Below are 24,117 nucleotides of genomic sequence, written 5' to 3' on the forward strand. Positions count from 1 at the left end.
TTCACAGAACCCTTCCTAATTTGAAAAATAAAATCTGTATTTCAAATTCAAAACGGGTATATATCTTATTGTCTGTGTAGATTCTCAGTCATCTAGGTCATGCACAAAATGAACCATGCATCAGTTGCACACAAAAATCCTTGTTAAAAGAAAAAAACAAACACAACTTGAATCCATCCATCCATTTTCTCTACCACTTATCCTCACTCGGGTCAAAACTTGAATTTCACACACACAAAAATTTGATTCTGTGAAAATTTACTGTGAATGTTGCTGTTGCCATTCCCCTTGGTAGGTGCCACTCTCATGTCAAAGGAACGGACTTCGTTGTGAAAATTCACAACAAAATCTGTTAAGAGTAAATTTTTTTGGGGGTCCTTTTTATTATTGGATGCGCTTTCTGACGCCGCAGCAATGCTACTCAACTCAAGTGTATCATTGGAATGTTACATCAAGAAAGTTTAAAAAAACAAAACAAAAGCATTGCAACTCGAGGCGCAGCGCCGCAATGGTAAACGCCCACCTTGACGCAGCGTTGCGTTTGGAACGGCATGAAGATGGCATTCAAAATGCAGTCGAATAAGGCTTACGGATACATGCACACACGCACACACGGTGTGTGTGTCGAGTCCTCCGTTGAACCCCAGCGACTGCCTCACCGACCCCCTGGGGTTCGATTGAAAGCATGTTAAGAACCGCTGATTTAGTGTTGGTGATGGTGATCTTGACCAGCATGGTGAGGGGCTTTTCCTGTAACTTTGGGCATGCTTGGCCACCTGAGGAGATTATTCAGGCAGCAGCATTGGTCTGTAGTTTGGATATTAACAATCCAGACCCAAAATTATTACTGCAGGCTTAGAAGGGAGTGGAATGTGAAAACCACATTCTTGTTTTAAACACTACACATGCATTAATGTGGATGTTCAATCAGTCAAGAAATAATGATTAAAACAGAACCTTTTCACCTCAGGGAGATTTTTTTATTTCAATCAGATTTGGAGCTGTCCCCATAGGCCATCCATGAAGTGCAGTAGTTTTTGGGCGCCTAAACTTCCATCACGTTCCTAACGAACACTGAGCAAAGTGGCGAATGCGACTGAAAGCGAACCATTGGGAAAAAAAAAAAAAATTACAGTTGGAAACTCTTAGCCAAGCAACACCAAGCGATTGAGCACCACACATCTACCAATGTGCTGCAATGGGAAAAAATGTGATCCTCTTGAGTTTTGAGGCGTCACATACATACAATCCTTGAATGCCACCTAGAGGTCATTGATGTTTTAACGTTTGTCTAAAATGCTAGGGAATCATTTTGAAGATACTCAGTATACAGTACACAAGTATATACAATAAATGAACAAGTCATGTAAATAGACACATTGCTGCATCTTGTGATCGGTTATCGTTTTTTTAAACTTGCTGATCGGTGATCGGCCCCAAAAATCGTGATCGTGTAAACCCTACTGTGAACGAGCATAATATCACCTTTGTTTGAGTATTTTTTGAGCAACCCCCAGATCCCATTCTTCCCCTTCTCTTTGTGTGATTAATCTAAGGTCACATACAAACAGGAAGTAAAGGATCCCAGGGGATTTGATTTTTGGTGCAAGAGGGAGTCCTTTTGTCCTTGTATCAGGCATGCCTGGTTGCCTTACAGCTGTAGTAGCACACGCACTAGGTGGTTAGCAACAGTTTCATGAAATCTGTGTCATAGTGCGTTTTTCTCTGCTGTGGAGTGGATGTCGTTCATACTCCAAAATTCCTGTGTGCATTCCTCATGTATCAAAAAGCATAACGACTCTCCCTGCACCCGTCACAGCGGAGTACATTTACATTGCAAGTAAACTTTTTAAATAAGGATTCTCCATTCGGTGGAACGATGGGTGAATGGTTAGCACATCTGCCTCACAATTCTGAGGTCACAGGTTCAAATCCGGCCTCCCTGTGTGGAGTTATTCCCGTGCCTGCGTGTTTTTCTCCGGGCCCTCCAGTTTCCTCCCACATTTCAAAAACCTGCATGGTAGGTTGATTGAAGACTCTTAATTGTCCATACGTATGAATGTGAGTGCGGATGTTTGTTTGTCTCTATGTGCCTTGCGATTGGCTGGCGACCAGTTCAGGGTGTACCCCGCCTCTTGCCCAAAATCAGATGGGATTAGGCGCCATCACACCCGCAACCCTAGTGAGTAGATAGGCTTTATTTTATCACATATTTCCCTACTGTAAGTTTAGTGTTTACAACTTTATACAGTGGCTCCTCAAATGTCTTTTAGCTTGCTATGCAGATGAGACCTGAGTGCCTGATGGCAGACAGGGAGAGACGAGCTGCTCTTGAAAAACAGCAAATCCCACAATTAATGTGTTAATCCAGATTAATTAGTTTGCATGATTGTTTTCAACATTTTACTCCAATTGCCAAATGAATCTTTGATAGTCAGGATTCACTGGGCGACTCGTTCTACCAACTGATACACAGCCGCCTGTAGGGCCCAAATTCTGAATCGTATATACTTTACAATTGTTGCATCCTGAGGTCAGTCTTGGAAAAAGGCATTTACAAAAAAACAAAAGAATTTGAATTAGTCAATGAAATTAAACCCACTGATCATCTAGTGGTACATTTTCCTGACTTTTGTGCAGGCACCGTGTGCTCAATGGGTGTGGGGGTTGGTGGTCCAGTACCCATGCCCCTCCCTTTGGGACTGGTTGAGGGACTTGGGTTGGGCTGGGGGACCGCCCTGAGTCCTGGTGAGTGGGTGGCCTCCTCCTCATTGCCCCTCCTCCAACCCCCTCTTTCCTCAATGTGCTGGCTCAGCAACTCCGTACACCAGCTGACTAACATGTAATATGGTGTTCATTCACTCATAAGTTCCAGAGACACACTATAGCCTTTAATTGCTTGTGCTGAGACCACTAATAATAACACAGGTTATATTAAGATATCGACTCAATGCAGCCCTACGGGGGGCACAAGCCAGTGCAAACTGTAGGCCGGTCCCAAGCACGGATAAATGTAGAGGGTTGCGTCAGGAAGGGCATCCGGCTTAAATTTTGCCAAACAAATATGAGCGTTTATCCAAAGAATTCCAGAGGCAAGAACATAGGATGATCTACAAGAGCGGAGGTAGAAGCACGAAGGTAGATTACGTTTTGTGGAGATGATGTAATCTGAAGGAGGTTACCGACTGTAAGGTAGTGGTAGCGGATAGTGTGGCTCGACAGCATAGGATGGTGGTGTGTAAGATGACTCTGGTGGTGGGGAGGAAGATTAGGAAGGCAGAGCAGAGAACAATGTGGTGGAAGCTGAGACAGGACGAGTGTTGTGCAGCTTTTTGGGAAGAGGTGAGACAGGCTCTCGGTGGACAGGAGGATCTTCCAGAAGACTGGACCACTGCAGCCAAGGTGATCAGAGAGGCAGGCAGGAGAGTACTTGGTGTATCTTCTGGCAGGAAAGGAGAGAAGGAGACTTGGTGGTGGAACCTCACAATACAGGAAACCATACAAGGAAAAAGGTTAGCTAAGAAGAAGTGGGACTCTGAGAGGACCAAGGAGAGGCGAAAGGAATACATTGAGATGCGACACAGGGCGAAGGTAATGGTGGTAAAGGCCAAACAAGAGGCATATGATGAAGTGTATGCCAGGTTGGACACTAAAGAAGGAGAAAAGGATCTATACAGGTTGGCCAGACAGAGGGATAGAGATGGGAAGGATGTGCAGCAGACACTGCGGTGATTAAGGATAGAGATGGAAATATGTTGACTGGTGCCAGTAGTGTGCTAGATAGATGGAAAGAATACTTTGAGGATTTGATGAATGAGGAAAATGAGAGAGAAGGGAGAGTAGAAGAGGCAAGTGTGGTGGAACAGGAAGTGGCAATGATTAGTAAGGGGGAAGTTAGAAAGGCATTAAAGAGGATGAAAAATGGAAAGGCAGTTGGTCCGGATGACATTCCTGTGGCGGTATGGAAGCATCTAGGAGAGGTGGCTGTGGAGTTTTTGACCAGCTTGTTCAATAGAATTCTAGCGCGTGAGAAGATGCCTGAGGAATGGAGGAAAAGTGTACTGGTGCCCATTTTTAAGAACAAGGGTGATGTGCAGAGCTGTGGGAACTATAGAGGAATAAAATTGATGAGGCACACAATGAAGTTATGGGAAAGAGTAGTGGAGGCTAGACTCAGGACAGAAGTGAGTATTTGTGAGCAACAGTATGGTTTCATGCCAAGAAAGAGTACCACAGATGCATTATTTGCCTTGAGGATGTTGTTGGAAAAGTACAGAGGTCAGAAGGAGCTACATTGTGTCTTTGTAGATCTAGAGAAACCCTATGACAGGTACCCAGAGAGGAACTGTGGTACTGCATGCGGAAGTCTGGAGTGGCAGAGAAGTATGTTAGAATAATACAGGACACGGGCAGGGCAGCAGAACAGCGGTGAGGTGTGCTGTAGGTGTGACAGAAGAATTTAAGGTGGACGTGGGACTGCATCAGGGATCATCTCTGAGCCCCTTCCTGTTTGCAGTGGTGTTGGATAGGCTGACAGATGAGGTTAGACTGGAATCCCCGTGGACCATGATGTTTGCAGATGACATTGTGATCTGCAGTGAAAGCAGGGAGCAGGTGGAGGAACAGTTAGAAAGATGTAGGCATGCACTGGAAATCAGAGGAATGAAGATTAGCCGAAGTAAGACAGAATATATGTGCATGACAGAGAGGGGTGGTGGGGGAAGAGTGAGGCTACAGGGAGAAGAGATGGCAAGGTTGTAGGACTTTAAATACTTGGGGTCAACTGTCCAGAGCAATGGTGAGTTTGGTCAGGAAGTGAAGAAACGGGTCCAAGCAGGTTGAAACGGGTGGAGGAAGGTGTAAGATGTGTTATGTGACAGAAGAGTCTCTGCTAGGATGAAGGGCAAAGTTTATAAAACAGTGGTGAGGCCAGCCATGATGTACGGATTAGAGACAGTGGCACTGAAGAGACAACAGGAAGCAAAGCTGGAGTGGCGGAAATGAAGATGTTGAGGTTCACTCTCGGAGTGACCAGGTTGGATAAAATTAGAAATGAGCTCATCAGAGGGACAGCCAAGGTTTGATTTTTTTGGAGACAGTTAGAGAGAGCAGACTTCGATGGTTTGGACACATCCAGAGGCGAAATGGTGAGTATATTGGTAGAATGATGATGAGGATGGAGCTGCCAGGCACGAGACCTAGAGGAAGACCAAAGAGAAGGTTGATGGATGTCGTGAGGGAAGACATGAAGGCAGTTGTTGTTCGAGAGGAGGATGCAGGAGATAGGCTTACATGGAAAAGGATGACGCGCTGTGGCGACCCCTAAAGGGACAAGCCGAAAGGAAAAGAAGACGATATTAAGATATCGACTCACAGGTTCTTACAGGTGTTTAGACACTATAAAAAGCATCCCACCGTACCACTCATCAGTAGCACTGCCTTACTCGTTTCCCACATCCTGCCATTTTCTGTCCTCCCTCATTTTTTTTCTATTGGTTAGTTGTTGCATGTCCTCACCGGGTGTCTTCCCCCATTTACAAATAAGAATACGATTTGACTGTTGTAACGTTACTTGTGATCAAATATCTAGACTGTGTAAATAATGTTCTGCTGTGGTTTGCACCCTGATTCCCCTTGTCCGTTCTGTCCCCTAAAACCCTTTTTCTGCCTGGCTGCTTTTTCAATAAACATCGGTATAATAAAAAAATAAGCGGAGGGGGTATTTCAAACTCCCTTGCTGCACAGCAAAACTGTTCCAACACAAAAGGCATACAGATCCACCATTCGGCATGGCCATGCAGCTGAAAAGGACAGGTAAAAAAATAAAAAAGGGCGTAGTCCACCTTTTGCCCAAAGTCAGCTGGGACAGGCTCGATAATCGGTGTAGAGAATGGATGGATAATGAAAATTAACAGACAGTTAAAAAAATTAATATATTTTATTAGCCATATTTACGAGGGATGCACTGACACAACGTTTTTCAAAACAAGTATGAGTAGAAGTACTTATTTTTGAATCAGTGATGCACTTAATTTGCGGCCACTGAAAATGTTCAGACGAAAATGACCCATAAGTGCATTTTAGGTTTTGGACTGAAAGACATTGGTCGCTGAAATAAAACTGCTGAAACAGGATGATGTTAAAACTCAAGTAAAAACCACGACCAGTGTGCGGTCGTGGTTACACTAGATTGTAAAACAAAACAAAAAACTGCAACAACAAAAAAAAAAAAACGCACATCCACATTGAGCTGTCGCCCAACCTCCCTGCTTTACACTGTTTGGGTACCACGGTGGAATACTAGGTGCACATTATCTTGCGCCGTCCCTGCTACCTCTGAGCCACAATTAACGTGGCTAAATACGATGCCAAGCCGCGGAGGCGAACGTTCGCTCAGCATCTGGTCTCAACGCAGCATACTGTAAGTCACTAATCATCGCTTCCAAAGACAATATCTCATGAATGGAGGATGAGGAGTAATTAACAGAAGACAGGGGTGCCATGCTCTTTGCTAAGCTATTGTGACAAATTCCTTGTCTGTTTTTGACATGAGGGAACCGTGTTATAGGGAAGGGTAACCAACTTTGAAGAGCAAAATAGCATTAACGTTATCACCGATACTTTACAGTTTTGATGAAAATGTATTTTAATTTAATAAATAATTGCTCAAAACACAAACTTTTATCCATCCATCCATCCATTTTTCTACCGCTTATCTGAGTTCGGGTCGCGGGGGCAGTAGCTTTAGCAGGGACGGCCAGGCTTCCCTCTCCCCATCCACTTCATCCAGCTCTTCCGGGGGGGTCCCGAGGCGTTCCCAAGTCAGCCAAAGGATGTAGTCTCTCCAGCGTGTCCTGGGTTGTCCCGGGGTCTCCTCCCGATGGGACGTGCCCGGAACACCTCACCGGGGAGGCGTCCGGGAGGCATCCAAATCAGATGCCCCAGCCACCTCATCTGGCTCCTCTCGATGTGGAGGAGCAGTGGCTCTACTCTGAGATCCTCCCGGATGACCAAGCTTCTCACCCTATCTCTACGGGAGAGCCCGGACACCCTGCGGAGGAAACTCATTTCGGCCACTTGTATCTGGGATCTTGTTCTTTCGGTCACGACCCCCAGCTCATGACCAAAGGTTAGGGTAGGAACGTAGATCGACCTGTAAATCGAGAGCTTCGCCTTTCGGCTTAGCTCCTTCTTTACCACAACGGACCGATACAAAGTCCGCATCACTGCAGACGCTGCACCGATCCGCTTGTCGATCTCCCGTTCCATTCCCGTGAACTTGTGAACAAGACCCCAAGATACTTGGACTCCTCCACTTGGGGCAGGATCCCATCCCCGACCTGGAAAGGGCACGCCACCCTTTTCCGACTGAGGACCATGGTCTCAGATTTGGACGTGCTGATTCTCATCCCAGCCGCTTCACACTCAGCTGCGAACTGCTCCAGTGAGAGTTGGAGGTCACGGCTTGATGAAGCCAACAGAACCACATCATCTGCAAAAAGCAGAGCTGCAATACTGAGGCCACCAAACCGGACCCCCTCTACGCCTCGGCTACGACTAGAAATTCTGTCCATAAAAGTTATGAACACAATCGGTGACAAAGGGCAGCCTTGGCGGAGTCCAACACTCACCGCAAATGAGTCCGACTTACTGCCGGATATGCGGACCAAACTCTGACTCCGGTCGTACAGGGACCGAACAGCCCGTATCAGGGGGTTCGGTACCCCATACTCCCGAAGCACACCCCACAGGACCCCGAGGGACACGGTCGAACGCCTTCTCCAAGTCCACAAAAAACATGTAGACTGGTTGGGCGAACTCCCATGCACCCTCGAGGACCATTGCCAAGGGTGTAGAGCTGGTCCACTGTTCCACGGCCATGACGAAAACCACACTGCTCCTCCTGAATCTGAGATTCGACTTTCCGATGGACCATCCTCTCCAGCACCCCTGAGTAGATCTTACCAGGGAGGCTGAGGAGTGTGATCCCCCTGTAGTTGGAACACACCCTGCGGTCCCCCTTCTTAAAAAGGGGGACCACAACCCCAGTCTGCCAATCTAGAGGCACTGTCCCCGATGTCCATGCGATGTTGCAGAGGGGTGTCAACCAGGACAGGCCTACAACATCCAGAGCCTTGAGGAACTCCGGGCGAATCTTATTCACCCCGGAGCTTTTTAACCACCTCGGTGACCTCAACCCCAGAGATAGGAGAGCCCGCCTCAGAGAACCTAGACTGTGACGGCGGAATTGAGGAGGTCTTCAAAGTATTCTCCCCACCGGCTCACAATGTCCCGAGTCGAGGTCAGCTGCGCCCCATCTCCACTGTACACAGTGTTGATGGTGCACCGCTTCCCCCTCCTGAGACGCAGGATGGTAGACCAGAATTTCCTCGAAGCCGTCCGGAAGTCTTTCTCCATAGCCTCACTGAACTCCTCCCATGCCCGAGGTTTTGCTTCAGCGACCACCAAAGCTGCATTACGCTTGGCCAGCCGGTACCCATCAGCTGCCTCAGGAGGCACATGCCAAAAAAGCCCGATAGGACTCCTTCTTCAGCTTGACAGCATCCCTCACCGTTGGTGTCCACCAACGGGTTCGGGGATTTCCGCCACGACAGGCACCGACCACCTTATGGCCACAGCTTCGGTCGGCCGCCTCAGCAATGGAGGCGCGGAACATGGTCCACTCGGACTCAATGTCCCCCGCCTCCCCTGGGAACATGAGCAAAGTTCTGTCGGAGGTGGGAGTTGAAACTCCTTCTGACAGGGGATTCCGCCAGACGTTCCCAGCAGACCCTCACAATACGTTTGGGCCAGCCAGACACGCTAGCCCAAGCATCCACAATCCATTCACAAATTGTGGTGTAACTCGCCCGGCGCTGCCTCCTAGTCTTAGGAAAGCTGTGTTCGCCATCTGTCTTCCATTGCTCCCACGCCGCTCGCAACATCACTTTGAACGCCTTGTTTACACCAATGTCCAGCGTTTGGAGTTCATTCATCAAGCCTCCCGGATTGATGGCAAGCTCTGAGTTATTGCCCTCAGTCGAATGTGACCGTAGAGACGCTTCTCCTGGCTGTTCTTTGCTCATTAATCCATTGCTCGAGTTGGTCTTCCAACTCGGGCCACCTCGCCTTGTTTCCGCGGAAACTTGGCCTTGTCTTCTTGACTTGGTGAAGCTCGTTTTCCTGCTTCCTCCACTTGCAAACCATGGATTCGTTGATCTTGAATTCTCTCGCGGCTGCTCGATTCCCATGTTCCTCCGTGTAACTGATAACTTGCAGTTTAAACTGTTGCTTCGTAAGCGTGTCTCTTCATAGGTGCCATTTCGGGGGTCCTTAGCCAATATATACCTACTGGGGGCGTGCCTTTAGCGTCCTCTTTCACATGCACCCTTTCCCCTCTAACGTCTGCATGCTGTCCTCAGTCACGTCTGCCTTTCCTCTATATAAGCAGCGTGTCGGCAGGAACTGCTCCCAGTCAGTCAAGAGGAGCGCTCATCAAAGTCACACAACAACATTTACAGATTTTGGAACTCTGTGCACACATAAGGCGCGTGCGCTGCATTATAAGTCGCCCCGTCCATTTTGGAGAAAATTTCAGGCTTTTAAGTGCGCCTTATGGTTGTAAAAATACGGTACACAAGTATATACAATAAATGAACAAGTCATGTAAACAGACACACTGGCCCCATCTTGTGATCGGATCGGTGATTGGTTAACATTTTTTTTTAACTTGCTGATCAGTGATCGGCCCCAAAAATCCTGATCGTGTAAAGCCTACAAAGAAGAAGACATAAACACACACGTGATCTAAAATTGTCAAAAATGTGCAAACCTGCAATGTCTCTAACGAGAAGAAAAACGCAAGACATTTAACTGTAGAGCAGTTAAAGACAAAAGGGTTTTCAAATGTGACAATGCAGTCTGTTGCAATTGGCTGGCGACTCCCTTTCCACAGTCTATTGATTTTTATTTTGTCCTGTTTGGCTGTTAGGTCAAGCAGGATGGAGGATCGGTTTCCCTTTTATGCCGGAACAGTTTTACTGTTTCACAGTGGAGTTTTGAAGTTGCCGCTGTGGTTTCTTAGTATTCTAATTATTTATTGAGAATCAGAGTTGATCAGTCGAACAGAACAAAGTTTCTAGAGGGGCGTGAGAGACGAAGACAAAAGACAAAGCACTAATTGTAACGGGTAATGAACAAACACTGAACATAGAAAACAAACATTAGTGACAAGAGATAATATGGTGTCTGGTGGTTGTTTGTAGTGCGCAAGAAGAGTTTTGGGCGACTTGTTTGTGTGGAAACAAGCAGAGCAGGAAAGCAGACAGACAGGAGTGAGAATTCATGCTGGTGGCATGCGTGATTCATTTTTTTTGGTTTGTCTAAGCAAAAGTGGAAAGTAAAAAAAAATACAATACGCCTTTCACAATAATGACAACAGATCAAAAGAAGTACTTATCTACAAGAGCCAGGGTGTGACGTTGGCATCATGAAACAGTTGACCGTCGACATATAGCTTATCGACAACTAGACACGCTCGTTTGCCTTTCTCACGGTAATTCTTCATCATCGAGTACAAGATTTTACGCTTCGTTGATTTCCTTGGGGAACTGGTCGTTCATTCCAAACGAAGTCCCTTTGAGCTCATGAACTTTTGCTTTCACAAACACTTTTTGCTGAAAGTATTCAAACTTTGCAATGATGGGATGTGGTCGGTTTCCTGAACAAGGGCCACCCAATCGGTGAACACGGCAAAAGGTAATCTTGTCGACTGTATCTTGAGCGTGGACATCATGATTTTTTTTAATCTGCGCCTCGGGGTCTTCCGGAGCATTTTCTGGAATGCCCGAGAAAATGAGATTGTCGCGCATGCTTCGTGATCGAATGGCCACCGTAGTTTCTTTCATGATTTTATATTCCAGTCTAAGAGTTTGTCGTTCCGCTGACGTTGACATGTTTGATCGAAGCGCAGTATTATCTCTAATCTTAGTTCTTTCACTTCTTGTTGCGTAAATTCCGAGCTCTTTCTGAGTTTGGCGATCTCTTGACGAAGCAAGTGAAGTGTAATTGACAATTTCTTGTCGATTGAGAGGAGGACACTAGTCTGTGTCTCTGTCGAATCAAATATATTCTCGGTTGAAGTGAAAGAAGAATCTGCTTTTTTTCTCCTCAGCGGCAGCACTCCTTTTATAGGCCAGGTAGATGTAATTGTAATGATGTAATTAAAAACACTGTGTGGACACAGTGGCAGAGAAGAGTGAGGCATATCTGTTACAAAAAAATACATTTACACATTATCATGTTAATTTTCTAGCACAATGAAAATTGTTGGGTTTTTGCCAGTTCTTCAATTTATGATTAGATTGAAAATTGCAAACCTGTCATTGCCCAGACTGCATTATCCAGCCATCGATTTTCCGTACCACTTATCCTGACTAGGGTAGCGGGCATGCTGGTGCCTTTCCCAGGTGACTCTGGGCGAGAGGATGGGTACACCCTAAAGTGGCCGCCAGCCAATTGCAGCAGACTGCAAGGTCACATTTGAAAACCCTTTTGTCTTTCAAACAAACAATTCTCACAAGTATGCATTTCATGTTTATTTGATTTAAAAGGAAAATACATTTAGTGTTGGGAAAGCCTGTATCTCCTCCTACACTGGTTTGCCTCATCTGCTATCTCAGACTAGTGGAATTTTGTCTTTTTAATAAGTGACATAACCTTGACCTTGAAAAACATTTTCCCTGGCCTGCAGCACTTACTCTTACAGTCCCTTATGAAAGATTGACTGCTGGCTTTCAACTCTGTTGCGTTACATTGCACATTCAATATTTTCACTCAGGGGCACATGAATACCCACCCCGACACACAAACAATCCACCCACCCTCAACCCCCTACCTTCAAGTCCAACAGAGAGGCACCACACAACATGCTATGGCTGCTATGAAAGCTAAGGGACGGACGGGGGTGGTGGGTAAAACAAGAAACTAAGGTTATGTGGAAATTCAGAGGAAGTTAAAAATGAGAGGTAAAGTCTCAATTAGTCTGTGCAGAGAGCTGGGTAGTAGAATAGAATAGAATGGAATCGAGCTTCATTCACAGTGTTACAGGAACAATGAAATGTGCCTAATTGCAGCATTGATGTAAACCAAGAAAGAGACATATAAACACACAATTATGGCAAGGCACATTTACAGAATCTACAATTGTTCACATTTGGGAGAATGACCATATTATGATATGGTGTTCGGTAGGCTTTACACGATCAGGATTTTTGGGGTCGATCACCGATCAGCGAGTTTAAAAAAAAAAAAAAAAAACGATAACCGGTCACCCATCCGATCACATGATGGAGGAATGTGTCTATTTAAATGACCTGTTCATTTACTGTATATACTTGTGTACTTAATTGCTCCAAAAATTATATTATTATTATTATTTACGTACAACCGTTCGTTCTAGCACTAGCTTGCTAGGCTACATAACGTTTTTGTTGCCTGCCGTATCGTATTAAAAGTACGTGAAGATACCTGAAGCAAACCTTAAACGAACGTCCTCTCCTGGGCACTGGTGACCACCAACACATGTTTCCCCCCCCCCCGTTTTTTTCTTATAAAAACACGCCGCAATCCATTATTGTTGTCGTCGCCATAGTGACGAATGTATCCGGTCGCGTTTGCGTTGACACAATGAAGCCCAGTGATCAGAAAAAACAGGATGCGGTGGTATCGGAATAAAATATTTTATTGCAGTAGTTTGACATAGTGCAATCGGGAAAGAGCAAATTTGTCTAGTAGTCTGATCCGGTACGTGTTGTCTGTCTCAGATGTGTTGTCTGTTCCACAGAGCCGCCGTCAGAAATATTACGTCTACGCTATGCCAAAAGACACAACAAGGCTAAAAAGAAACTAGTTTTTGGATTTTGGATTCAGATATACTGTTGCACGACGGCAATGCAGAGTAAATGTCTTTTGCGGGATCGGCGAATTATGACATTAAAGCCGATCAGCATAAAATGCTAATTATGGGCCGATACCGACAAGGCTGATAAAATCGGTGTAAAGTCTAGTGTTCTGTTATTGCACAGATAATGATCTGACAATATTGCGCAGTCTTTTATTAGCCCCTAATAGGTGTGGAGATGGGGTGGGGTGTAGTTATTAGTTCTTACTGTAAGGTGAGGGGAATGCATTTCACAGCTTGTTGGTAGAAGCAGTTTTTTTTAAGTCTCCTGGTTCTAGACTTCATTGACTTTTGCCGTTTTCAAAAGGGAAAGGGAGGAGGCCTGTGAGTGTCCGGAGTGAGAGAGGTCCATTATGATTCCCCTAGCTTTTTGCATTAATTTGCCGGTGTAGGCTTCCTTGAGAGTGGGTAGTGTACCTCCAATCACCCACTGTGCTGCAGGTCCTGCCTAGTCTTCGCAGTACAGGTGCTGAACTAACCTGTGAAGTGGTAGGTCAGAAGGCTCTCCATGGTGGATATATAAAAGTTTATCAGCAGGTGTTGAGGTAGGTGGGCATGGCGTGGTTTCCTGACCAATATAGTCTTTGATGTGCTGGTCGACCAGGTGAGGTCTGACGAGATGTGGACTGAAGCTTTCCACATATTTCACAGTGATTAGTGATCTCCATGATTTTTTTTTTATAGAGCTATAAGACACCATGTCATTGGTAAAACACAGTACTTTGGTGTTCTTCTCACTGCAAAAACGTTTCACATCCTTGACAGTTTTATTTAAAAAAAAAAAAAAAAAAACTTCACGAATTCTTCCAGGGTATATAAACTTATTAGCACAACTGTACATCCTATGCAGTCATACGTACCCCTGCCATATTGGAATGAAATTGTAGGCTACACCTTTTTCATAACCGCTAGGTGGTGTTGTATTAGAATGAAAGTGCACACCTCTCTCATAACCTCAAGGTGTCGGTGGCATATTGGAATGAAAGTGTACAGCTTTTTCATAACATCTAGATGGCGGCATACATTTATAAAATTGGGACTTATTTTTTCATTTTCCCCGTATACCTATGTATAATGTGCACCATTGACTTTTGAGAATTTTTTGGGGGATAAATGCGCTTTATACACGAGAAATTACGGTACTTTCTGAATATTACTCCGCGGCGGAATAATATGCGAGCGCATCGGCCTGAGATTCCGTCTGTGCGCTCGGGACCCGGTTTTGATAAGTCGGAGGAGTTGACTAGACCAGAAAAAACACTACCGCCGCTTCTGCTGTTAAGAAGTAACGGTACTTTTACTTCGTCACAATTATCTAAATGTCGCTCGCTACTTTTATTGCTCAATTATTGCTTATTTATCAACAGTTTTGTGCGCAAGATTTCGACTTCCACTTTGGGCGCTGTTTGCGCCAATCCAATTTAAGCAATAACGATGTTTAAGTCTAGTTCACCAATCAAATGACCCAAGAAAATCACATGACCTCACACAACGTCTTGCATTGGGCTTCCCGGGCATAGGTATTAACACTAGATAAGCCAGCCCGGCTGATTGTCGTGCCTACGTGGCCACCATTTTGGGAAGGTTGTCGTTACCATGAAGGCAAAGGCGTGCTACTCTTTTACATTTACATTGCGTTTACATTTAGACGAACAAAACAGCTTTCATGTATTGTATCATTTGTCTGGCACTGTTTGCCCGTGGAACGTGGATATTTCAGCCCACTTATTTGAGAAAACACCTTGCAGTAAAATGCCGGTGTGTTGTTGTTTTGTCTGTTCATTCACACACACGCACGCACGCAGGCACACACACAGCAATATCAGAATTTGCACATTCACATTTTATTTTGTTATTTTATTGATGTTCCTAGCTGTGTTTAAAAACAAAATAAAATCAGAAGTTACTCACTATTGACTCAGTACTTATTACAGTAAGTATTTCACTGTGTACTTTTACTTGAGTCACATTATTGTCAAGTATCAGTACTCTTACTTGAGTACAATACTTGGCTACTCTACCCACGTCTGGAATCCCGGACATCCTCTATTGCTCTTAACTCATTCCCTGCCAATGCCGTCCAAAGACTTCATTCAGAATCCATCTATTCCCTGCCAATGGCGTCTAAAGGCGTCAGTGGAGTTTTTTTAATGGGGACGTGGGGGAGGGTCTTTTGCAGTTTGTGTGATTGTCAAGCCTCTGGATAACTGCAATGACGAATGGCACCCTGTAGAGGGCAACAATGCCTTAATGTGAACATCCCTCCCTAAGAGGAAGAAGAGGAAGAAGAAGGAGGGCGTGGGATGCAAGAGACATTGAGAAAACAATGTAGAGTGCAAACATAATGGCGGAAAAGCGAGAAGACAAAGCTGCATTCCGCTAACCAGCCGGTACCCATCAGCTGCCTCAGAAGTCCCACAGGCCAAAAAGGCCCGATAGGACTCCTTCTTCAGCTTGACGGCATCCCGCACCGTTGACACCAAGTGGTTCGGGGATTGCCGCCACGACAGGCACCGATCACCTTACGACCACAGCTCCGGTCGGCCACCACAGCAATGGAAGCGCGGAACATGGTCCACTCCTTCTGACAGGGGATTCTGCCAGACGTTCCAAGCAGACCCTCACAATATGTTTGGGCCTGCTACGTTGGACCGGCATCTTCCCCCACCATCGGAGCCAACTCACCACCAGGTGGTGATCCATTGACAGCTCCGCCCCGCTCTTCACCCGAGTGTCCAAGACATGCGGCCGCAAGTCGATCATCGAACTGCGACCCAGCGTGTCCCGGTGCCAAGTGCACGTGTGGACACCATTAAGCTTGAACATGGTGTTCGTTATGGACAATCCGTGATGAGCACAGAAGTCCAATAACAGAACACCGCTTGGGTTTTGATCGGGGGGGCGTTCCTCCCAATCACGCCCTTCCAGGTATCACTGTCATTGCCCACGTGAGCATTGAAGTCCCCCAGCAGAACGATGGGAGTCCTCAGCGGGAGAGCTCTCCAACACGCCCTCCAAGGACTCCAAAAAGGGTGGGTACTACTCTCTTTGCTGCATAGGCACAAACAACACTGAGGACCCGTCCCCCCACCCTAAGGCGGAGGGAGGCTACCCTCTCGTCCACCGGGATGAACCCCAACGTACAGGCGCTGAGCTGGGGGGCAATAAGTATACCCACACTTGCTTGGCGCCGCTCACCACGGGCAACTCCAGAGTGGAAGAGAGTCCAACACCTCTCGGGAGGACTGGTACCAGAGCCCATGCTGTGTGTGGAGGCGAGTCCGACTATATCTAGTCGTAACTTCTCGACCTCACACAACAGCTCGGGCTCCTTCCCTGCCAGAGAGGTGACATTCCACATCCCTAGAGCCAGCTTCTGTAGCCGGGGATTGGATCGCCAAGGTCCCTGCCTCCGGCCACCGCCCAGCTTGCACTGCACCCCGACCCCTATGGCCCCTCTCACAGGTGGTGAACCCATGGGAAGGGGGACCCACGTTACCCTTTTGGGCTGTGCCCGGCCACCAGGCGCTCTCCTTCGAGCCCCACCTCCAGGCCTGGCTCCAGAGGGGGGCCCCGGTGACCCACGTCCAGGCAAGGGAAAACTGAGTCCATAGTTTGTCGTCGTCATAAGGGGTCTTTGAGCCGTGCTTTGTCTGGTCCCTCACCTAGGACCTGTTTGCCATGGGTGACCCTGCCAGGGGCATAAAGCCCCAGACAACGTAGCTCCTAGGATCATTGGGACACACAAACGGCTTCTAGGAAGGGCTAGTTTTTCCAGTTTAATAGAATTTTTTTTCTTAGCGGTAGCTAACGCAACGAGTAATGATTGTGAATATTTATTAGGGAGGTTGAATTTGCTTAAGTCGCCAAGTATGCACAATCTTGGGGAAAAGTGGATTCCTGAAATTCAAAATATAAAAGAGTTTCCGTGTAATCGAAGACCAAAAGCATTGAATTGATGTGCATTCCCATATAGCATGAAAATAGGTGTCTGGGGTATTTTTGGTGCATTGCACGCATATATTAGATGGAGAGAAGCCCATTTTATGCATAGCGTACTGAGTAAAGTGTGTTCTCTGGAGCACTTTATATTGTATAAGCTGTACGTTTTTGTTTTTTGTCATTCTAAATGTATTGTTACATCTCTGTATCCAGTAGTTACGGTCAGTGGACATGGAAAGGTCTTCTTCCCATTTAGTGATTGGTAAGTGCATTGCTTTAGTGCATGAAATTAATGTATAAACTTTTGAGAGATTTCTTTTACTTTACGGAAGCAGCTTTACTAGTTGCTTGACAAACTCCGGCAGTTCGAGGGTGGGCTGTCGTGTTGGTCTGCTACTGTACCTAATATTTTCCTGCAGGATGCATTCGGGATTAGCCTTTGAACTTGGTAGTAGTGAATGAATGTGAAACAGACAATGATTTGAGTCAATTCTTTTCCTGAATGAGAGTGCTTAAAGAGGAGGATGCTATTCATGTGGCACAGCTTGAAGCAGGCATCAGGTGCAGGTGGAGATGGGCCTGGCTCAAGTTGGAGGCCAGAACAAAAAAAAAAAAAAGCAAAGGAATGAGGCAAATTTAATTCTAATCTTAAATTTGTACATCAACATGCACTTGCGTGGTATAAATAAATGTTTTTCTGCGTGCAGAACATTTGTTTATTTTGACTTATTGTATTCTTCAGTCTTCCAGATTGCTTAATATATGATTTAAAAAAAAAAAAGAGAAAATAAAATAAAAAAAATCTCTGCGGGGAATACCCCCCAGACCCTCCTACAATGTTTATTTTTTTTAGATTTTTCATGCCTTTGGTGTTTGCATGTCTCCAATATATTATGTCAGGATAACAAGTTTTTAGGATATGTTTTCCCAAAAACTATGACAATAAATGATAGTATTGTTTTTTTTTTTATGCCACTAATATGATATTAGACCATAATAATGAAACTTCATCCTTTTTTAAGAAAAATGAACATTTGATTATAAACAATAGTGAACATTGGCGTTGTAATGTAGAACAATAAATAAAATATCTTAGATGAATAAGCCCCCGGGCTAGTGAATGTAATAAATAGTTAACTTTTCCCTTAAGTGTCCCTGTGTACGTGCATCTATGGAGCCAAATGCTGCTCCACCAGTGGCTCGCTGCATCGTGAGCCGCGCGCCAGGCGTTACCACAACACTGAAAATGTATTAAAAAACTCTCCCGTCCATTTTATTTATCGAACGATAACCCGCCCTACTTTGCCCCTTGATTGCGTAACGGCACCTCTTGGTTGGTTGGTTGGTTTTGGTGAATAACTCCTTTGATTCGCTGTGTGTGGAAGCACTTCAGCAACACGCATACGTAGAACGGGTCTTAAAGCCATACTTTGCATCCATGGATGCTGATTGAATATACTTTATGCGTCGCTACTAATGTTTGTGCGTCTCAGATGCGGGATGCACATCTAATGAGATCCCCGCAATAATGTTCAAACTGATGAACGTTATTGTTTTATTTGCAAATATTCTCTCGTTTTGAATTTGATGCCTGCAAACACATTGCAAAAAGTTTGGGATAAGGGACACTAAAGACTGGGAAAGTTGAGGAATGCTCAAAAATCACCTGTTTGGAACATTCCACAGGTGAACAGGTTAATTGGGAGGTGAGTGTCATATAAAAGGAGCATCCCCGAAAGCATCTTTTGTTGCCCCTCTCCCAGCTTTTTGGGAAAGTGTTCCAGGCATCAAACTAAAAATAGAAAAAAAAAAATTAACATTCATCAGTTTGAACAATCTTGTCTAGTGTTGTCATTTGAATATGAGTTAAAAGGATTTGCAAATATTTGTATTCATTTTTTTTTTTTTTTTTACGCAACGTCCTAACTTCATTGGAATTGGTGTTTGTATATTTGAAGGTCATTTTGATGTCACGGCAGTGGTCTCCTTATATAAGGCAGCTCAACTTCCTGTTTTTGTCATGGAAAACTGTTCAACATCCTTCTACATGTGTCTCCACTTGCTGGTTACATGAAGTATGTGGGCATGTTTTACTCATTTACCAGGATTCTTTGAGGACTCCTTTTTGTAAACATCCATCCATCCAATGTCTGAACCGCTTATCCTCTGTAGGGTCACTGGTGTGCTGGCCCCTATCTCAGCTGGTTTCAGGCGAAAGCTGGGGTACACCCTGAACAGGTCGCCAGCCAATCGCAGGGCACATATAACCAAGAAAAAAAAAACATTTGCACTTTGCATCTACGGGCAATTTAGTCTTCAGTTAACTGACCAAGCATGTTTTTGTAACTTGGGAGGAGTACCCGAAAAACCCACACAGGTGTGGGGAGAACATGCTAAACTCCACACAGGGAGACTGGATTTGAACCCGGGACCCTTTTGTAAGCATAACTAATAACTGCCGACCGGTTCAGGGTGTACCCCGTCTTTCACTCGAAGTTAGCTGTGATAGGCTCCAGCAGCCCGCGACCCTACTGAGGATAAGCGGCAAAGAAAATGAATGGATGGATGGATTTTTTTTAATGAAAGCATTCAATCTTTTTTTGGTGCATTAACATTTTTCCATCAGATTCTCTCTTTGAAGTTGTAGCATCACCCCTTGCGCCCTTGACAGAGTCACATTGTAGTTCAGGACTTCTCCGAGACAAAAATCTCATTGTCAGCACATGTAATTTTGGTTTGCTCAACTGGCCTCTCGAAGAGTTTCAGTGCTTTAAAGGAACAATGAACAGGGTGGATAGGAGGTTTCTACTATACAATGTGGAGATGGGATTGTGGTTATCTGATCATTTCTCTTTGTCTCTCTGGGCTTAAGTAGCCTGTGTGTATTTACACAATCAGCCCATTTGAAAGAGTTGGGGGGGGGGGGGGGGGAAGTACAGCGTCGTCTGTTGTCGACCTGTTTAATCAGTCCAATTTCTAATTGCTGCACATTCACTTCTTTTGAACACCTAGATATTGAATTACACCGTACCCAATTTCTGTCAACCCAAAATATAAGGAAACATTTAAATTGGCTTATCTTAATAGCTTTGCATCATGTGCTTTGTTATTCAGAGCTCCCTTACTCTTGTACAACCAAACACAATCCTCTTCTCAGCGAAGCAGAATGGCTGCAGTGACGTATGTTTTTCCATCACATGGTGTGCAGCTCAGAAAGAAGTGGTTCCAGCTTCACTGACATAAACAGAGGGCTTATTGGTTTTTGACACCGATATTTTACCGTTTGTTTATCCAGTATTTTTCCACCACTGAAACACAAAGATGTAGTGAAATTATTTTTGGCAGGGATATTTTTTTTTACTAAGCCCATAGGGACTATCCAACATTGTCTCAGATATTATTACTCCAATCAGATGTGTACTATGTTCAAAAGAAAGCCTAACAATTCCTTGTATTTAATTTCCAGACAGGCCACTCAAGTGTTACCAAGTGAAATTTATTTAATTACATTTATAGTTTCAGGCCTGCAACTTTATCTAGGGTAAGAGGATTGGGAAAAAAAACAACTTTTAACTATGTCCAGAAGGTTTGATTCTGATGGACTTTCCTAGCCTCTCAGGTGTATTGCAGTGTAACCCCCTTAACCTTGTACGCATCATTCTCTGCTAATCTTGGACTTGAAACATTTTTTGCTGGAGCAGTATTTCGTGTCGGTAAACTTCCAATTGTTCTGCACATATTATACTGTATTTCTCCATGTAAAGTTTGTATACATGAAGCTATATTCAAGAGTTAATTAACAGGGAATGCTAAACACGTAAGGATCTATCGCCAAAGATTTTGGCTGGTGATCCTTTGACCTGCCTACAAGTGGATGAAGCATTAAAGCTTTGTTCTGCCCATGATCTGGTTTTAGAAATGTTGAGGCTTTACATGTTTACTTGTTCAAAATTCCTTACTCACACACCTTGTCACATGCTGTTAGATAACCTCCTCTTAAAAGCTTGATTTATCGGTATCTGGACTTTAATTGTGAGGAAAGCAAAAGATGTGCATGGGATTTTCTCTGCAGGTCTTCAAATGTTCATCATGAGGTCATTGCAGTTGTTACTCACTTAAAGGGAACAATTCTCCCTCCGTATCTCAATTCTTTTGCTTTTCAGGAACCATTTGAAGATGGGTTTGCGAATGGTGATGAGCTGACCCCAGCTGAGGAAGCTGCAGCAAAGGAAGCCGCTGAATCTAAAGGCGTCGTCAAGTTTGGCTGGATTAAAGGAGTTCTGGTTTGTAGCATCACATATTTTATACATATCCCCTCAAAAGGAAAAAAAAAAAAAGAGGTGAAAAGGTTTTCTATTTGGATAGATTGCACTTCCTTAGAAAAAGCTACATTTGTTGTCTTTGTCTGCTCGTTGTCACGTCCATATTTTTAAATTACGTCACCGTTGGTGGCAGGGATGTTTTGTCTGTTGCATATAAGAGTCGCTCATTTCAAGGTTCAAGGTGCTTTTTATGTCAATTCTTCAATATAAGCAACACATACAGAGGATTGAAATTACGGTACTCAAAGGCCCACGGTGCTACAAAATCCAAATATATCATAATAATATTCATATATACTGAACAAACACATAACACTTGTTTTTGCTCCCATTTGTTTTGTGAGCTGGACTCAAAGATCCACACCTGTGAGGTGGGATGGATGATCTCGACAAAGGAGAAATGCTCACTAACACAGATTTGAGAACAATATTTGAGGGAAATGGCCTTTTTGTGTATGTCGAAAAAGTTTTAGATCTTGGAGTCCAGCTCATGAAAAACGGGAGCAAACACAAAAGTGTTGCGTTTATATTATTGTTCGGTGTAATGTAATAATAATTTCAAATATAAAAAGCTAAATAAAACTGGTACATAGAGGATACAAAGTATTAATTGAATGTGCAAATACTTAGTATCTTCAAAAATATTCTTTATTCAGGTCATGTATTCTAATCAGTCAGCTCAAACCAACATTACATGACAGCAATAATGGGCGCTAACTTACTGTGATGAAATGACTTTATTGTAATTAAATTACGTCACACTCCGACATGTTTACGTACAAATGTCAGTGCTAGCACTAGCTCGCTAGGCTACATAGCATTTTGCGTGCTGCTTGTGAGCCGTATCGTATTAAAAGTACGTGAACATACCTCAAGCAATCCTTGAACGAACTTCTTCTCCCGACCACCGCAGGTTTTTTTTTTTTTAACCCCCATTTTATTATTTTTTTTTACCAACACAATACACGAGCAATCCATTGTTGTTGTCTCGGCCGTGGCGACGAGTGTATCCGGTCGCGTTTGATTTGACAAAGCCCAGTGATCGTAAATGACGTCAAAAGACCTGCGACAAGGCTAAAAATAAACTAGCTTTTGGATTTAAACATACTCTATACGACGGCAACGCGGAGTAAATGTCGTTTGCGGAGCTGATCAATGACGTGATTGATCGGATCGGCAAATTATGACGTTAAAGCCGATCAGCATAAAATGCTAATTATCGTCCGATGCCGATCAAGCCGGTCAGATCGTGTAAAGTCTCATTTCTGTAGTCCTTCATGAAAGCTGACTGATTATCTTTTGTGTTTAATCCAAATAAGACATTTGCAAGCATTTGCATTTATTTACTACAACATTTTTCTCTATTTTCTGACATGTTACGGACCTAACCAGTAACTGAATCATCATCTATTTGTGAAAAAAGTAATTGTCCGTTTAATCTACTACAAAAATCCTTATTTGCAACGGTAGTATAACTAACCCTGTAATCTATTCCACACATTCACCATCCCCACACAGATGTAATTGGGAATATTACTCCGCGGCAGACTGATATGCGGCCTGAGGTTCCGACTGTGCGCTCGGGACCTGGTTTGGGTATGTCACAGGAGTTGTCGAGACCAGAAAAAAACCTCCGCCACTTCTGCTGTTGCTGAAGGAACGGTACTTTTACTCCGTTCCAATGATCGAAATGTCGCTCGCTACTTTTATTGATCAATTATTGCTTATCAACTATTTCGTGCGCGAGACTACGACTTCGACTTCCGCATCGGGCGCTGTTTGCGCCAATCCAGTTGAAGCGCAAGTGACGTTTAAGTTTAGTTCACCTATCAAGCGACACAAGAAAGTCACATGACCTCACACGTCGTCTTCCATTGGGCTTCCCGGACATGGGGATTAACACTAGATAAGCCTGCCCCGCTGATCGCCGTGCGTCCGTTTCCATTAAGGCAACGGGGCGCGACTCGTGTTTACATTTAGACGAACAAAAACAACAGCTTTCATGGATTGTAGTATTTATCTGGCACTGTCTGTAGTTCAGATCACTTTTAACTTTTTGGGGAGTTAAATCAGAATTTGCACATTCACATTTTATTTTGTAATTGTTTTTTTTTTTTTTTTTTTATTGTTCAAAAAAACCAAAAAAACAATCAGAAATGACTCACTATTTACTCGCAATTTCACTTTGTACATTTTACTCTTACTCAAGTAATTTTTTGGAAGACTACTTTTTACTTGTATTTGAGTCACATTAACAGTAACAGTGTCAAGTAATAGTACTCTTACTTGAGGGCAATGTTTGGCACTCTAACCACCTCTGGACTGGACATCCTCTATTGTTACTCTTACGTTTAAGCAACATTTTTGCTCATCAGATCGGCCCGTGTCGTATTTGTTGCACTGGTCTTTTTGTATTTTCGCCTTGAGGTTGCTGCGGGTCGTGGCCCTGATTGTGGTCCCGTCAAGCACACGCAACATCGGCGACAAGAGTCGATCCGCTACTACATCTTGTATTAATTAGGAAACGCGTCTAAAACGATCTAATTAGTTTACGGATGTAAACAGATTGCTAAATTTATGTTAAAATCAAAGACATTCTCTGCGGGGTTTTTTTTTTTTTTTCTCACCTTTTTCATGCCTTTGGTGTTTGCATGTCTGTAAATAGTGATGCTAAAAATGCAACTTAAGACATTGGACATTCATTAAAAGTACTTATAGTCCCCACCAATGGTCATTATTAGACCCAGACAGGTCATTTGTTCACAAATGTTGGTTATTCTCATGCTTACCGTTAATTGTAAGATAATTTACACGTAGAAACCATTTTCCAATCAAGGAAAATTTCACTAAATTCAAACTTGACTAAAAAGAACTTAAATGTAAACATTCAGT

The 24,117-nt window shown here is 44.1% G+C and overlaps 1 protein-coding gene across 1 annotated transcript in view; it reads left to right on the forward strand.

Moving 5' to 3' along the window:
- Window positions 1-24,117, forward strand: part of slc12a2 (solute carrier family 12 member 2) — a 129,198-nt gene that overhangs the window by 11,560 nt on the left and 93,521 nt on the right. The window contains 1 exon segment of the mRNA XM_061748037.1: window positions 21,067-21,186. Within this exon segment, the coding sequence (XP_061604021.1) occupies window positions 21,067-21,186 (120 nt within the window).

The sequence above is a fragment of the Phyllopteryx taeniolatus genome, chromosome 15, assembly GCF_024500385.1.
Source record: "Phyllopteryx taeniolatus isolate TA_2022b chromosome 15, UOR_Ptae_1.2, whole genome shotgun sequence".
NCBI lineage: Eukaryota > Metazoa > Chordata > Actinopteri > Syngnathiformes > Syngnathidae > Phyllopteryx > Phyllopteryx taeniolatus.